The 16,193-nt window shown below is 44.3% G+C and overlaps 1 protein-coding gene across 2 annotated transcripts in view; it reads right to left on the reverse strand.

Annotated features, from left to right (window-relative positions):
- The window catches only part of PHLDB3 (pleckstrin homology like domain family B member 3), a 137,149-nt gene that overhangs the window by 7,207 nt on the left and 113,749 nt on the right, over nucleotides 1-16,193 (reverse strand). For both annotated transcript variants that reach the window (XM_089688863.1, XM_089688864.1), the window contains 5 exons: nucleotides 14,645-14,831; nucleotides 13,494-13,572; nucleotides 3,091-3,219; nucleotides 1,769-1,952; nucleotides 630-715 (listed from right to left, as the gene is read on the reverse strand). In XM_089688863.1, coding sequence (XP_089544989.1) covers nucleotides 630-715; nucleotides 1,769-1,952; nucleotides 3,091-3,219; nucleotides 13,494-13,572; nucleotides 14,645-14,831 — 665 coding nt within the window. The remainder of the gene's footprint in view (nucleotides 1-629; nucleotides 716-1,768; nucleotides 1,953-3,090; nucleotides 3,220-13,493; nucleotides 13,573-14,644; nucleotides 14,832-16,193) is intronic.

The following is a 16,193-nucleotide window of genomic DNA, read 5'->3' on the forward strand; positions in this document are numbered from 1 at the left end:
TAGCAGTTGCCCCCAAGATGAGAGGTGAGGGGCAATCTTCCAATGGGGACACAACTGTTTAAGATGGAAATTCTCCTCAATTTGACGATTTCCTCATATTTCCCAAAAAATAATCTGGCAAGTGTTTTAACCCTTCCCTACTCTATCCAAATCAAAAAATATAAATAATTTGGTAACAGACACACCAAGTTAAATGGGAACCAACTATTCCCAGATGATCAAAAGTGATTGTAGTACACCTCTTGTATGGCCTGCAATGATTGGTGGGCATGGTGAAAGGTGGGTATTGTCTTTAAGTACGTTGGTCAGAGAGAGAGAAGAGCAGCAGTCATTGGATTTGGGGGTCAGGATGAGTGCGGGTAGAGCAATAAGACTAAATTGTGGAAGAGAGATCTCTATTTCCATAAAACCTTTAAAGGTCAGAGAGGTTTCACCATTAGATAGGAAGAAGGCATTGTATAATCCTCAGAGAGGACTATTATTAGCTAAAATTTTGGCCAGGATCAACTTGTATTTTTATAGCACTTAGGGTTTACATACATTTTATATAATAAAAGAAAGGATATTTAATATACAAACATTTTAATAATTAAGGTTAAAAGAAAAGATTTTTTCATTTCAAAAGTTACCTTAAAAGCACTCCGCAAGTGATCGTAATACACCTCTTCTATGGCCTGGAAGTAGATGACTCCTTTCAACTTTTGCTCTTCTTTATCTGCAGAGATAGACATCATTAGGGATGGACACAGACAAAAAGATCTCAAAGAGAGGGAAGAGGGTATTAAAAAATTGATGTGTCATAGATCTAATGCAAGTTTGATAAGTTCGATAAGTTTTTATTGCACATGACAAGGTACTAGAAGAAAATTTCAATGTATTTTCAGAGGTCAAAACTCCCCTTCATCGGGGCTTATGTGCTGGGAGTAGATAAAGAGAATAACGGATGATAAAGCACAAAATAAAAGTATATAAGATGTATTGATTTGGGTCATTGGTCAAGACTTACCGGACTTGCATTAGAACAGTGGTGTTTCTCAAGTCTATACCAGTTGACAAAGAGTTGCCTCTAAAAGTTGGATTCTAAACCCAATCTTGCCCACCATTGGGTCCAGCACTCTATAAACGCTTCCTATGTCAAGAGAGGAAAAAGGACAAACGCGGGGACTGGAAATATTGGTCATTTGGGCAACAGTAACCAACTGACCCTTACATGGTAGAGACAGTTTCCTGTGGGCCACAAAATGCCCCACAAAAGTGTGCCACAGTGCTGCAGTGATTAGCAGGTATGGTAAAATGTGGATGTTGTCCTAAAGTATGTGGGTCAGATAGTGGAGAGGGTGGTGCAGCAGGCTTTGGATTTGGGGGTTGGGATGAGTGCAGTGGAGCAATAAGACTGTATAGCAAAAGAGAATGTAAGAAAGGAGAAATAAGAATGGATTGTGAAGGATACAGAGACAGAAGAGGAAATGGGGTTGGATAATGGAGAAGTACCCAAAATTGGTGCTATGATTAGAGGTACCTAGAAGCTGCTGGTCCCACTGTGATCAAGGTCTGAATGAGGTTGCATCTCCTTTCAGGGCTAGCAGCCCAGCAGATGTAATCTCTACTGGCTTGTACTGTACTCTCCCTGTTCCCCAGTACAGTCCTCCTCAAGAAGAGAGAGGGGGAAGGAGAAGAGAGGGGAAAGGAGAAGAGAAGAAGAGAAAAAAAGAAGAGTGGTAGATGGAAATACCAGGAGGAAGATCTCATTACATATAAAGAACCGTACCTGCATAATATGCCAGCCTTCTCTTCTGTCTGTCAAACACAAACCATCTCTTCTTCCATGTTTTTATACGTCCTCCCATCTTCACAAGGTAGCCCCGACAACACATGGCATTGACCCTCACGTTAGGACATGTCTCCACACTGTGTCCAGATGCCTCCAGGTACGACCGCAGGTCAAAAGGTGCCTAGAAAGTGGACAGAGTATGCATTTCATCCACCCACACTTATCTCAGGGCAAAATGATGTTCCTCTGGGTATCAAAAGCTATGTAACCTCAAAGTTGGATAACAGTGGAGCTTACACACAGTTCATAATTTTGACCTTTTGGTTAGGTGAAAGTTTGTGAGCTTGGGGATTCCCTGCTCATGCCTGAGAACTGCACCCCAGCGGGAGATCACAAACTCCCCTATACCCAGAAGTGTTGGGTATTTCCAAGAGCTGCACAGGAGCAACCATGCTTTGGGGCAGTGTAGTCATGGTGAGTAGAAGTGTGCCAGGAGGTGGGCTTGTATGGGCCTCTGTTACTTTGCCGTGGATTGGCAAAGTGACAGATTGTCTTTAAAAGGGAAAATGAGTGGAGAAAAATATTGATGGCCTCCGTCCTTAAAAGAATGCTATTTGCCTGACTGTTTGATACTTTTATTTTAGAACTTCGAACAGCAGGTTTGAAAAAGGTATGTTAAAGGCCTGTGTTGATGGTCCTCTGTTTGCAGTGCAAATGGTGGTCTACTGCAGGTAAAGGCACCTCTAAATGAGATCCGAGTGATCTCTAAAAAGGTCACCAACCACTGCCATTGACACAAGTCCTAAAAAAGGTGTGCTGACACCCCCCTCCCCTAAAAAAAAAGAAAAGAAAACAGGTATTGGCCAAGGTGTCCAACAGCAGGAGAAGGGAAGTATATATGACAGTACTTTTAATGTAACCACAATGCAAGGTCACCTTTAATGAGTTGAGTAAAACAAAAAATTCACATAGCCATTCACCCAGTGAAAGTGCATGTATGAGTAGGAAAAAATAAATGGTTTATTATTTCGAATGTAAATCTTTGATTTTAAATGGATAAGATCTTAGTCGGCCACCAGATGGAGCACAGTTAGCATAGGAATTTCCTATAATACTTGGCACCATCTAGTGGCCAAATTTGGTATGTTCCATTTAAAATCAAAGATGTCCATTTGAACAGCACAGTTTATAACCTATGTACAATTGTTTTTTGCCCCACTCGCACTGAATAAATGTATATGCGCTTTGACTAGATGAATAGCTATGCACATTGTTTATAAATCAACCCCTAAGTGAGTGCAGTGTTCTGCTGAACTTACCAGCTCGACTGCAGGCTCAGGGACGGCCGGTTGCACCATGGGTGGGACGGGTACAGGAGCTTCTTCTTTCATATGACTCTGCTCTGCTTCCAGGCGTTTGGTCATCTCTTTAGCTACTCTCTTCTCTTCCTGCAAACAGGCAAAAAGGTTTTTATTTTCAGTGATAGGGACAAGAAAACCCCTTTGTACTGTTCAACATCTGGAAATGTTGGTTACATATGAAAATACAAAGTCAACAGCACTCTAAATAAATGCACATCCCGGATTACGAGGACAGCGTCAGAAGTCAAAGGAATACCAACATGTAGGGACCTGGCAGGGTCCATTTTTTACGGCAAGGTAGTGACACTATGGGGGTGTATTTATTTTAAACATTCGCAAAGATATTCGTCCTATGAAATTGCTTGTTCATTCATTCTCTGCAAATGGGGACAAAATTGATTGTTACTAGACTATTTTCTCCCTCTGTCGAAAGCTATTCATTCCTACACAATAGGAAAATACTGCATTCTGACCACTAGATGGAGCTGATCATAAGAAATATTTACAATGATCGTCGGCTCCATCTAGTGACCATAATGCAATATTTTCCCAACCACTCTCTTTTTTGATAATTGAAAAACAATTGACCAGGAGCGAAAGTAGCCTTATAAAACATTCAGTTTTGCTCCAGTTCACACAGAACGAATGTTCATGCAGTTTATAGGATGAACAGCTCTGCAAATTGTTTTAATACAGGCCTTGAAATTTCCACTCGCCTGCTCGCCAATGGCGAGTGGAAATTATGGTGGGGGCGAGTGTGTCCCCCAGGGCCGTCTTGCTGAGCAGGCTCAGAGGAGCTCAGGCTGGATCTGTCACTTGCACTGGGAGCCGTCAGATTGCTCAATAGCTGAGTGCAGTGAAAGCAAAGGAAGGAGTGTGTGCTGTGCTCTCTGCCTCCCCCTAGAGTGCAGTTCCCGGCTCTATGAGTGAACAACGAAGTACTGCAAATTATATATATATATATATATATATATATATATATATATAGTGTGCCTACCTAATTTCAGCTCACTCTGGTCACATGATTCTGTCAGCCAGTAGTGGCTTCAGGGGAGAGGAGAGCGCACTTAACAGTGTGCGTGTACATGTGTGTGTGTATGCATGCACATGTGTCTGTGTGTATGTACAGTGGGGATCTAAAGTTTGGGCACCCCAGCTAAAAATGTGTATTAATGTGCATAAAGAAGCCAAGGAAAGATGAAAAAAATCTCCAAAAGGCATCAAATTACAGATTAGACATTCTTATAATATGTCAACAAAAGTTAGATTTTATTTCCATCATTTACACTTTCAAAATAACAGAAAACAAAAAAGTGGCGTCTGCAAAAGTTTGGGCACCCTGCAGAGTTAATATCTTGTACTGCCCCCTTTGGCAAGTATCACACCTTGTAAACGCTTTTTGTAGCCAGCCAAGAGTCTTTCAATTCTTGTTTGAGGTATCTTTGCCCATTCTTCCTTACAAAAGTCTTCCAGTTCTTTGAGATTTCTGGGCTGTCTGTCACGCACTGCTCTTTTAAGGTCTATCCATAGATTTTCAATTATGTTGAGGTCAGGAGATTGTGAAGGCCATGGCAAAACCTTCAGTTTACGCCTCTTGATGTAATCCCCCGTGGATTTCGAGGTGTGTTTAGGATCATTATCCATTTGTAGAAGCCATCCTCTCTTTAACTTCAGCTTTTTCACAGATGGCATCAAGTTACCATCCAAAATTTGCTGAAATTTTATTGAATCCATTTTTCCTTCTACTCGTGAGATGTTCCCTGTGCCACTGGCTGCAACACAACCCCAAAGCATGATTGATCCAACCCCATGCTTAACAGTTGACAGAGGTTCTTTTCATTAAATTCTGTGCCCCTTCTTCTCCAAACGTACCTTTGCTCATTCCGGCCAAAAGTTCAATTTTAACCTCATCAGTCCACAGAACTTGTTTCCAAAATGCATCAGGCTTGTCTATATGTTCATTTGCAAAGTTCAAACGATGATTTTTGTGGTGAGGACGTAGAAGAGGTTTTCTTCTGATGACTCTTCCATGAAGACCATATTTGTACAAGTATCTCTTTATAGTGGAATAGTGTACCACAACTCCAGTGTCTGCAGATCTTTCTGGAGGGATCGTGCAGTCAAACGTGGGTTTTGAATTGTTTTTCTCACAATCCTGCGAGCTGTTATGTCTGATATTTTTCTTGGTCTTCCAGATCTTGCTTTAACTTCCACTGTTCCTGATGACTGCCATTTCTTAATTACATTCCGAACAGAGGATATTGACATCTGAAAACGCTTTGCTATCTTCTTATAGCCTTCTCCAGCTTTGTGAGCGTCAACTATTTTCAGTTTCAGTTTTCTAGACAACTGCTTAGAAGAACCCATGGTGCCGATTGTTGGGGCAAGGTCAGATGAGTCTGGGCATTTAAAACCTTTGAGATTGACATCACCTGGTCTTCCCAGACGATGATTGAGAACAATCCATGACACTGGCAGGTCTCAGCTTGGCAAAGGGGGCAGTGCATGCTATAAATTCTGCAGGGTGCCCAAACTTTTGCAGACGCCATTTTTTTGTTTTCTGTTATTTTGAAAGTGTAAATGATGGAAATAAAATCTAACTTTTGTTGACATATTATAAGAATATCCAATCTGTAATTTGATGCCTTTTGGAGATTTTTCCATCTTTCCTTGGCTTATTTATGCACATTAATGCAAATTTTTAGCTGGGGTGCCCAAACTTTCGATCCCCACTGTACATGTGTGTATCTGTACATGTGTCTGCGTGTATGTACATGTATCTGTATGTGTCTGTGTATGTATGTACGTACATGTGTCTGTGTGTGTATACATGTGTCTGTATGTGTGTGTACATGTTTCTGTGTGTGTATGTGTATGTAAAGGTCTGTGTGTGTGTGCAAGTGTCTCTGTTTGTGTGTTTGTTGGTGGCGAGTAACTCTTAAGGCCTGGCTAGTAGCTCAGGACTTGACATTTTAAGCCCTGCTTTAATACACCCCATAGTGTCACCATGTCTTCTGTTTTCAAGAAGCTATGTGCAGCCACTCCCACCAGCCATGATCTACCTGCATTGCACAGAGAATCGCAGAGACCAAGTGTTGACAGTGGGAGGAAGGATGAATCCAGGAAGATATCAGCAGTTAAAACTTCCGTTTATGTCTTACTGGTTAAATCCGACCCATTGCTTTGAATATTTTTACCATCAGAGTAAGGTTGGTCAAAGATTATAAAATCTGCTTTCCTTCAGCCACGGGTCGCAGGAAAGAAAAATCGCTCGATTCCCCCATCCCTCCCGCTGCACTATTGTATTGTGACAGTGGGAGGTTTGCTTGCTGTCAGAATACAATGATCAATGCTGGTAGCTATAGCCATGAGCAGTGATTGTACAAATAAAAAAAACGAAACGACAGGCCGGTTGTACTGAAGTCGATCGATAGCCTGCCCATAGATGGACTGAAATTCAGCCGGTTCCTGCTTAACTGGCTGATCTTCGATCTGACTATGGCTGGCTTAAAGAATATGTAAACCCAACATTTCATATTCCAGATCTGGGCCTGCTGTACCATGTACTTGTATGAAAACGTATCCTGTTCTCTTTGTATGGCTTCCTTTGTGTGAAATCCCTGGTATCCCTGCAAATCCATCTGCTTTCATGCTTCCATACTGGGAAGCAGAATACAGCATGGTCAGTTCTCTAGCTATGCTGGGAAATCAGCCTGCTCTCTTCCAATGGTCAGACTTGTCCTGACACCACCCCACCCCCTCTTACATAGCTATTCACTGGGAAGATCAGTGTATTGCCGTTTCTCCTCCCCGGGCTCCTTATGCAGTTATAAACAGCGGGTGATTACTTAGAAAAACTGAACGGGTTACTTTACAAGGTGAGGGTTTACAATTACTTTAAGGCCCCTTTTACACGGGCGTTCCGTCTGTCCGTTTTTCATCTGTTCGTTTACGGATGAAAAACAGACCCCCGTGGATTTCTATGGATGTAAACGGATGAACATCTTTTTACATCTGTTAATGTCCGCATCCATTAACATCTGTTTCTTTGAATGGATGAAAACCCCATTTTTCTTCCCCAAAAAAACCCCAGAACGGTCAGGTCAGGAAAGGGGCAGTTGGAGCCCAGCGAATGACCCCCCCTCCCTCCCTCTCCTGAACCATACCAGGCCACATGCCCTCAACATGGGGGGGTGCTTTGGGGTGGGAGGGGCCCTGCTGACAGCTGATGATAAAAACAGATAAAAAAAATGGATGTAAACGGACGAAAAACGGATGTAATTTCTTTGAAGAAAAGTGAGTGAACTGATGAAAAACAATGTGCCGCCCGTGTGAAAGGACCCTAAGGGATTAAGATGATGTCTAATGCTCAGATTTCTGGGTTCACACCTGAGGGTTGCGGGAACTTGAACAAGCACCCCAAAGTAGCTCAAAAACCTTATTGGAGTGGAGAGCGGCACTTTTACCGCATGTTTTGGTGCTTAGTTTCCTGCATGACAAATGCATGCCTACTACCTGAGCTTGGGGTGCCATTAACAATCATGGCACTGCAAGCGCGACGCGTGTTTGCAGTGCGTTTCCACATATAGCAAACACAAATTTTCTGAAAACACCAATTATAATTGGAGCCTAACAGTGGAATTCATTTTTTCCATTAAAAAGAAAGATTTGTTAAATTTTGTTTGTTACAATTGTTGTGTCACTTTAACCCCTTACCCTCCAGAGGATTTACCCCCCTTTCCCGACCAGGCCATATTTTGCGATACAGCGCTGCGTTACTTTAACTAACAATTGCACGGTCATGCAAAGCTGCACTCAAATGAAATGTATGTCCTTTTTTTCCCCACAAATAGAACTTTCTTTTGGTGGTATTTGATCACTTGTGCGGTTTTTAGTTTTTGTGCTATAAACAAAAAAACAAAAACGTATCCTGTAAAAAAAAATAAAAAAATTAAATTTCTTCATAAATTTAGGCCAAAATGTATTCTGCTCCATGGCTTTGCTAAAAAAAATCCCAACACGTGTAAATTGATTGGTTTGTGTGAAAGTTATAGCGTTTACAAATGGCGGTATAGATACTGGAATTTAATTTTTTTCTATTTCTATTGTTAGCAACTTATAGCGGAACTGAGGCGGGCATTCTGACACTGGGGGGAGCTGAATAACTGCCAATGACATCCCCAGTGACACCAATACAGTGATCAGTGCTAATAAAAATTACTGACACTACTAATGAAACTGGGCAGGAAGGGTTTAACATCTGGGGCGATCAAAGGGTTAACTGTGTTCTGTTTCACTCGGGAAACATGCTGCTGTGTATTGCTCTGCTGTGCAGAGCAATACACAGCAGAATGTTATTGCTGGCAGGAGAGAGAGCCTGTGTTGTTTACAAACAGATCTCTCTCTTGTCACTGTTTCTCAGCGATCGCCGGGTGTCGGCGGAGAATCTCTGGCCAGGACCTGGTGACTGACATTCGTAGCCACCAATGGTGGCGCGGATAGGGAATTGCGCGCGTGCTCCCTACCCCGGAAGTGCAAATCACGTATATATGTAGGACTTTGCACAGCCCTGCTGCCCTGTAGCAGTATTTCTGCTATAGGGCAGAGAGCATCTGGCTAATACAAGAGCCTTGTGATGTTTGCCCTGGAAAGTATCTGAACAGCTGGCAATGAAGAAATTCTAAGAAGTTTTTTTTTACTGCTCCATCCCCAAATGCCCACCTACAAGTGAACATGGTGCTCCTCAGGTGTATACATTGCCATGGCCTTTATAGCAGTACATAGAAAGTCTGACAGGGGGCACCATCTGTCAAACTCCCACATGTAAGTGAATGGGGCCGCACTGCAGCCATGAGCCGAAAGCTTGGTTTGCAGACGCAGCATGTTCCTGAAATGCAAAATTACTGTTCTGCTATAAACAAAAAATAAAAACAGACATCAAAAGGCAGCAGTATTACCTCCTGAACGCATGCAAACCTCCTATCACCACAGATCGCTTTTTAGAGGGGTGACAAACACTACCACTAGTTTTAAAGGAGCCTTCTATTTGGGCCATAACTACACGGGCAATTGTTAATCGCAAAACAAAGTAACACAAACAGGGGCGGACGGACAACTCGTGGGGCAATAGGGGATCATGGGGCCCCTGTGTCCTTGCCCAAACTCAAAAAAGTCTATGAAAAAGGTACCAGGGGCATCTCATGGGGCCCCCTACTGACCCCGGGCCCTCGGGCAGTGCCCGAGTTTCCAAATGGTCAGTCCACCCCTGAAAAAAAAAAGGAATGACAGACAACTCTACTTTTATCCCCAAAACCCTCTAAGACCCGTCTGGTATCTGCCCCCTCTTTGAGTTTTCTGCAGCCTGCAGTGGGTGCAGCCCATTGGGTCCCTTCCGCAGCTCTGAAAAGACTATGTACAGCACAGTGATATCAATGCTAATTTTACAAGGTAATATCTGTGTTTGCAAAGGCATGTAATGCAAACAAAGTGGGTTTGTACATTTTGTGGGAATATATTTAAATAAAGTTTTTGGAGTCTGGGGTGCAGCTTTAAGGCCTTCCATAAACCCGGAATGGATTGGTCAGTGGTGCGTGCGTGATCTGACTGTCCTCGGGCCCCGGATGGTGCGTCCATAAAAAGGAATGTTCTTTTCAGCCAATAGTTATGCTGGAAAGCAGAGAAGGGGAAAAGCTGCCAGCACTGCTTATGTCGGGGCACAACACTGATCTGGCAGGATTTCTACATAAGGTAGTTACAAGGTCCAAGTGAAAAGGGCTGGACTGTGGAACTGTCATGGTGGGTCTATGGATACCTACCTATCTACATCTGTGCTTTTTAAGTGTACAGTAGATATGGTGCATTGGGTCCAGCTTGTTGCATCTTTGATGCAGTTTTCATCAAAACTCTTGTGACAGAGTTCAATGGTAACAAATGCAAAATGCACAATACCCACAATGCACCTTAGATATGCAAATAGGGCCTAAAGGAACAAATCCACCCATAGTCAAATTTTAGATATAGTTTGAGCTTAGTAGACCGAGTTTGGGGTGCTTTCACCAAACGTTTTGTGACACTCCTCCTGTTACCTTTTCTATAATATACACTACATGCAAAATTCAGCAGGGATGGTGGAAACCCCTCATATTAGGTACAACAGGTGTACAGACACAGGAACCCACAGCAGGGATGGTTGGAACCCCTCATAATGGTCATAGCATGTGTTCATGCCTGGGAAGTCAGAGCAGGGATAGTGGGAACCCCTCAAAGCAGGTGCACAGACCTGGGAACTCAGAAAAAGGGATGGTAGGAACCCCTCTTAATGGTCATAGCAGGGGTACAGACCTAGAAACTCAGTGCAGGGATGATGGAAACCCCTCTTAATGGTCATAGCAGGGGTACAGACCTGGAAACCCAGTGCAGGGATGATGGAAACCCCTCAAAATGGCCACAGCAGGTGTACAGACCCAGGAACTCAGTGCACAGATGGTGGGAACCCCTCATATTAGGTACAGCAGGTGCACAGACCCAGGAACTCAGTGCAGAGATGGTGGGAACCCCTCATATTAGGTACAGCAGGTGCACAGACCCAGGAACTCAGTAGGAGTCGCTCAGATTGTACAGATCCTGGAATTCAGTGCAAGGAAAGGCCACCACAAATTTGCAATCTCAGGAACTCAGCACAGGGATGGCGGGAACCCTTACAATGAGTACAACAGGTATTAAGATCCCCCTCATGATGGGCCCTGCAGGTGTTCAGACCCAGGAACCCAGAGCAGGGAAGGTGAAAACCCCTCATGATGGGCCCTGCAGGTGTTCAGACCCAGGAACCCAGAGCAGGGATGGTGGTAACCACTCATAATGATCACAACAAATTTGTAAACCCAGGAACTCAGCACAGGGATGGTGGGAGCCCCCATAATGGACACAGTAGATGTACAGACCCAGGAATTCAGTGAAGAAATATCACCAATAGTATCCCAGACAATTAGAAGAGTCAGAATGTTTACTGCATCAGCATCCACAAAAATAGGCAAAATTCAGTTTTGCTTGGACTGACCGTTGAGTGTTCAGACCCAGGAACCCAGAGCAGGGAAGGTAAAACCCCTCATGATGGGCCCTGCAGGTGTTTAGACCCAGGAACCCAGAGCAGGGATGGTGAAAACCCCTCATGATGGACCCTGCAGGTGTTCAGACCCAGGAACCCAGAGCAGGGAAGGTGAAAACCCCTCATGATGGGCCCAGTAGGTGTTCAGACCCAGGCAACCAGAGCAGGGAAAGTGAAACCCCCTCATGATGGGCCCTGCAGGTGTTCAGACCCAGGAAACCAGAGCAGGGAAGGTGAAAACCCCTCATGATGGGCCCTGCAGTGTTCAGACCCAGGAAACCAGAGCAGGGAAGGGGAAAACCCCTCATGATGGGCCCTGCAGGTGTTCAGACCCAGGAACCCAGAGCAGGGAAGGTGAAACCCCCTCATGATGGGCCCTGCAGGTGTTCAGACCCAGGAACCCAGAGCAGGGAAGGTAAAACCCCTCATGATGGGCCCTGCAGGTGTTCAGACCCAGGAACACAGAGCAGGGAAGGTAAAACCCTCATGATGGGCCCTGTAGGTGTTCGGACCCAGGAACCCAGAGCAGGGAAGGTGAAACCCCCTCATGATGGGCCCTGCAGGTGTTCAGACTCAGGAACCCAGAGCAAGGAAGGTAAAACCCTCATGATGGGCCCTGTAGGTGTTCAGACCCAGGAACCCAGAGCAAGGAAGGTAAAACCCTCATGATGGGCCCTGCAGGTGTTCAGACCCAGGAACCCAGAGCAGGGAAGGTGAAACCCCCTCATGATGGGCCCTGCAGGTGTTCAGACCCAGGAACCCAGAGCAGGGATGGTGGTAACCACTCATAATGACCACAACAAATTTGTAAACCCAGGAACTCAGCACAGGGATGGTGGGAGACCCCATAAAGGACACAGTAGATGTACAGATTCAGGAATTCAGTGAAGAAATATCACCAATAGTATCCCAGACAATTAGAAGAGACAGTCAGTATGTTTACTGCATCAGCATCTACAAAAACAGGCAAAATTCAGTTTTGCTTGGACTGACCGTTTAGGTCTTGAATTGTATATGAGAACCCCACCTGCTCGGTCGGGGCTCCTGTGCCGGGCCTATGCATTGCTGTACTGCATTAGTCCACCTCACTCAGTGTTCTGACGACCTGACAATTTTTGCTTACTTCAAAATATCAAATTTCCGGGTGGACTGGCCTTAAAAAAATGAAAATCCTAATAAATCATGTGTAATGGACTATATCCCCTCCGCCTCTGTCACTGGCGATCTCCATTGCAGCTAAGCCCTAAGCAAACATGAAAAACCAGTTCTTCTGCTCCTGTAAAAGGCCAACATTGCCCACAAACAAAGGCGAAGTCCATTAACAAACGCTAAACTCCTATAAGATCCCTTCCTCAAGTCATCTATGTACAATGTCTACATGTATGTACACACGCATGCATGGAGGATGCCTGCATACAAGCCCTCCGTGTACACTCACCATAACCCACACGACCCCGGCATGTCTCATACCTGCTCCGTATAGCAACTGAATGTGTCTGAGAACGCAGAGCCGGAGCTGGAGGCTCGCCTTCCGAAAGCAGAAGCAATTTAGTAACAGTCATGTGACAGGCAGGTCAGCCGGCTGCATTGGATGACTGCATGGAGGAGGACTGGTGTTAAAGGGGAAGGGAACTGTCATTTTTTCTCACACTTATGCCCCATGAAGCTATTAAAAGTCAAGGTGTCAATGTATGGGGCCACTAGGTTTTTTTTTTTATTTACCCTTAAAAATCAAAAATTCCCTTATATTTTATTGATGCAAAATTTGTCTAGTTGAAAAAAAAAGTCAATAAAGTTCAGCCAATACAAAGTTTAATCTGCTTATATTTTGCCTTCCCTGGTTCCTCCTTTTCCTCCTCATCAACATGCTGATGACATTTAAAAAAAAAAAATCTGTTTTCATTACACATCTTATTTAGACCGATTAACATCACGGGATCTCTGTGGTTCTCTATGCAAAGCAGGTAGATCATGGCTGGTAGGACGGGCTGGCAGGGTGCTGTACATGGATTCCTGAAAACCTCAGTACCTTTCTCAAGAGCCGTCAGCCCTGATGCAAACAACGGTCGTCAGGAGAAGAAGAGAGGATGAATCTCCCCAACGGGGACATCAACAGCAATAGAAACCTGCACGGGGCTCTAAACCTTCCCCCATTGTATCCAAATCATGAAAAACATTTTGGTTTTAACTATGTTTATTTGAAATTTTAAACAAATGAAAAAGTGCCCAGACCCACTGGGTACATAAATGTACTCACCCTGGCCTTCAGGAGGCGCTCTTTCTCTGCCATGGCTTCCCGTAGCTGACGCTCCATTTCTGCTATCTGAGGGATTGGCCTGTAGAGCAAGGAAAACATTCAAAATATATGGTATGAGCACCTGGAAAAGTGCCTATGATTTGTTGTGGAGAAAAAAAAAAAAAAAGGACTAAAATGGATATATGACCTCTAAAAGAAATACATCCAAAGATCCCACTTAAAAAAAAAAAAAAAAAAAAAAAAAAAGTATCTCCGGGGTCAAAAATGTTTTATTTAAATTCTGTGGAAGAATGAAAGTCCTCAATCTCAGATGTACAGTATACCGTACAGAGACTTCAGCAGGACTCAGAGATAAGCCCTGCCCCTGCAGTTCAGCAATCCAATAAGAAGAGCCAGTAGAGATTTTCTCACTGGATTGGTGAAGTGCAGGGGTGGAGCTTAGCTCAATGCTGCAGCAGAAGCCAATGCCTCTTGTACAACATGCGTCAAGGATTGAGAACCTCCCTGATGCCAGGACTATATTTAGACCTCAGGTGGGGTCACTTGGGACAGCATGGAGTCTTCTTTATATGCAGGACTTTCAGCTAAAGAGCCCACCAAACTGGAGGAAAGAGAGCTGATGTCATATTTCCCGAGCTGTAAAGAGCCATAGGACTCCTCAGCATCCCCACAATCCCTTATCCGGCACTTCTCTGGCTGCCTCTGAACATTCAGAAAGAGGAGTTAAAAATACTGAGAAGGTTAGCACCATTTTTAGATTTTAAGGCTGGTTGCTGCCCCCTCTAACCCTGCAGCCCTAGGCAACGGCCCAGTATCGAGACAGGTTTGTCTAACACCCAGGGCAAGGATTAACTGCGCCCCTCCCCCACTGTTAATGCATGCTGTAGAATGGAATTCCTGTCCTGTGTTCCAATCTCTGCCCCATTGCTCCGCTGTGCCCAGGGCAACTGTCTCTTCTGCCCACCCCCTGCCCTGGCTCTCCACTGGCCTATGTGTCTTAAAGCTGAATTCCAGAATAAGCAAATAATGTCTAAATTCAGGAACCATGTGTATTCTTCCTTGCATCCTCGTGTGCTTTGTGTATGTCTTCCAGACCTGTGCAGTAATCCATGCCACCAGCTGGTTGACTATTACAGGTCTTTTAGCCCTACCCGTATGTCAGAGGTAGTCGTGGATGTCCATTTTGAAGTCTCCCTCCACACGATCTTCTGTCCTCTCCATGCATATTCCGAGTCCGTGCCAGCTGGAGATTGGGGCTGATGGCGAGGGCGATCTTACCTCCAGAGCTGCTGGAGGATACAGCAAGGTGTAGAGCGAGGCCAGCACTCTCCAGACAGGCTGCAATGGTACAAAAACATTTAAACTGAGTTATATACCAAGACTCCCCAAAAAACATATATGTGAGGGAATACATAAAAAAAACAGTTAAATGGGTAGGTTTATGTTAACGTGAAAAAGAAGGATCAGGACTAGATATTCCTGCAGAAAGTGGCCAGCCAGCAGCACTTTACAGCTCAACTGAAGGCTAAACCGTCTCCCAGTGCAGAGCTCTGTGCTTGCAGAGCTGAGTAACAGCCACAACCCATTGCAAGAATCATCCCAGACTTATATAGCAGGGGATTGTCTCAAAGATGGAGAAAACTATCAGGATTCCTGCAGAAAGTGACCAGCCAACAGCAGGTGGTGGCTACTATGTAAATTAGATTGTCAACTGATCTATGGAAAAACCCTTTAAAGTCCAATTATCTCCAAAACATCTCCCAGTAGACTGACTTGTATAGCAGAGGAAGAAAAAGGGTGTGCTGATTAGAGAGGGCTCAAGGTCTAACTGTGTAGCTTCTAGTAGAAGGTTGGGCTTGATTTGTTGAAGGATCTGCTGGCCTCCACCAAAGTTCAAAGGTTTCAAAATAGTTCCCGTCTTACTTCTTTATTGTCTATCTTCCACATCCATACAGACAAAAAAATACCATAACCTTAACAATTATGACCCTTTTACTAATGGACACATTCGTAATTTGGAAGATCTTATCTAGGTCTTTTATCTATGTTCTTCCAAGGGCTGGTCTGCAAGATCCTTTATTATTCATAAATGACCAAAGGAACCAGAAACTTGCCTATTACTACATCTTCACAATCAACTCAGAGGTTACTGGTCTGTCCTGTGTTGATATTTAGCTTGATATTTATCTTTATACTCTGCTATTTAATTTTTTTGTATGAGGCTCCCGAGGTCCTCTATAATTTCAGCTATGAACGTAGTGTCATCGGCATATGTTTCTTTCCACCAAGGCATGACCTTCATATGTTGTGTGTCAGAGAGGACTTACGCTAAACATGCACTAGTTCAAGGCTCTATACCACAGGTGTCAAGCACAAGGCCCGCGCACCGAATCCGGCCCTTCAGCCCATTTCATATGGAGCATGCACCTTTCCTGCAGGTACCCCCTAGTCTCCACCCTCACTTTGTCTCAACAGTTGGCAGCAGAGAGAATAGATCTCCTCTGCCAAATCCTGCACCTCTCAGTGCAGCTCAGCACCCCCTCAACTCTGCCTCCCCTGGTCTCAGCATTCAGCAGACTCTGTTAACTGACTCCACTCCTCCTCTAGTCCTCCTCCAGACCCTGCACTTTCTGCTTTTCAGCTCTGCTTCCAAAGGGGGTGCACGGTGATGTTAAGGAGGCTGTGGGATTCTTGACATCT

This window comes from Staurois parvus, unplaced genomic scaffold (genome assembly GCF_062004578.1).
Source record: "Staurois parvus isolate SC_StPar_1 unplaced genomic scaffold, SC_StPar_1.0 ptg000457l, whole genome shotgun sequence".
Classification (NCBI taxonomy): Eukaryota; Metazoa; Chordata; class Amphibia; order Anura; family Ranidae; genus Staurois; species Staurois parvus.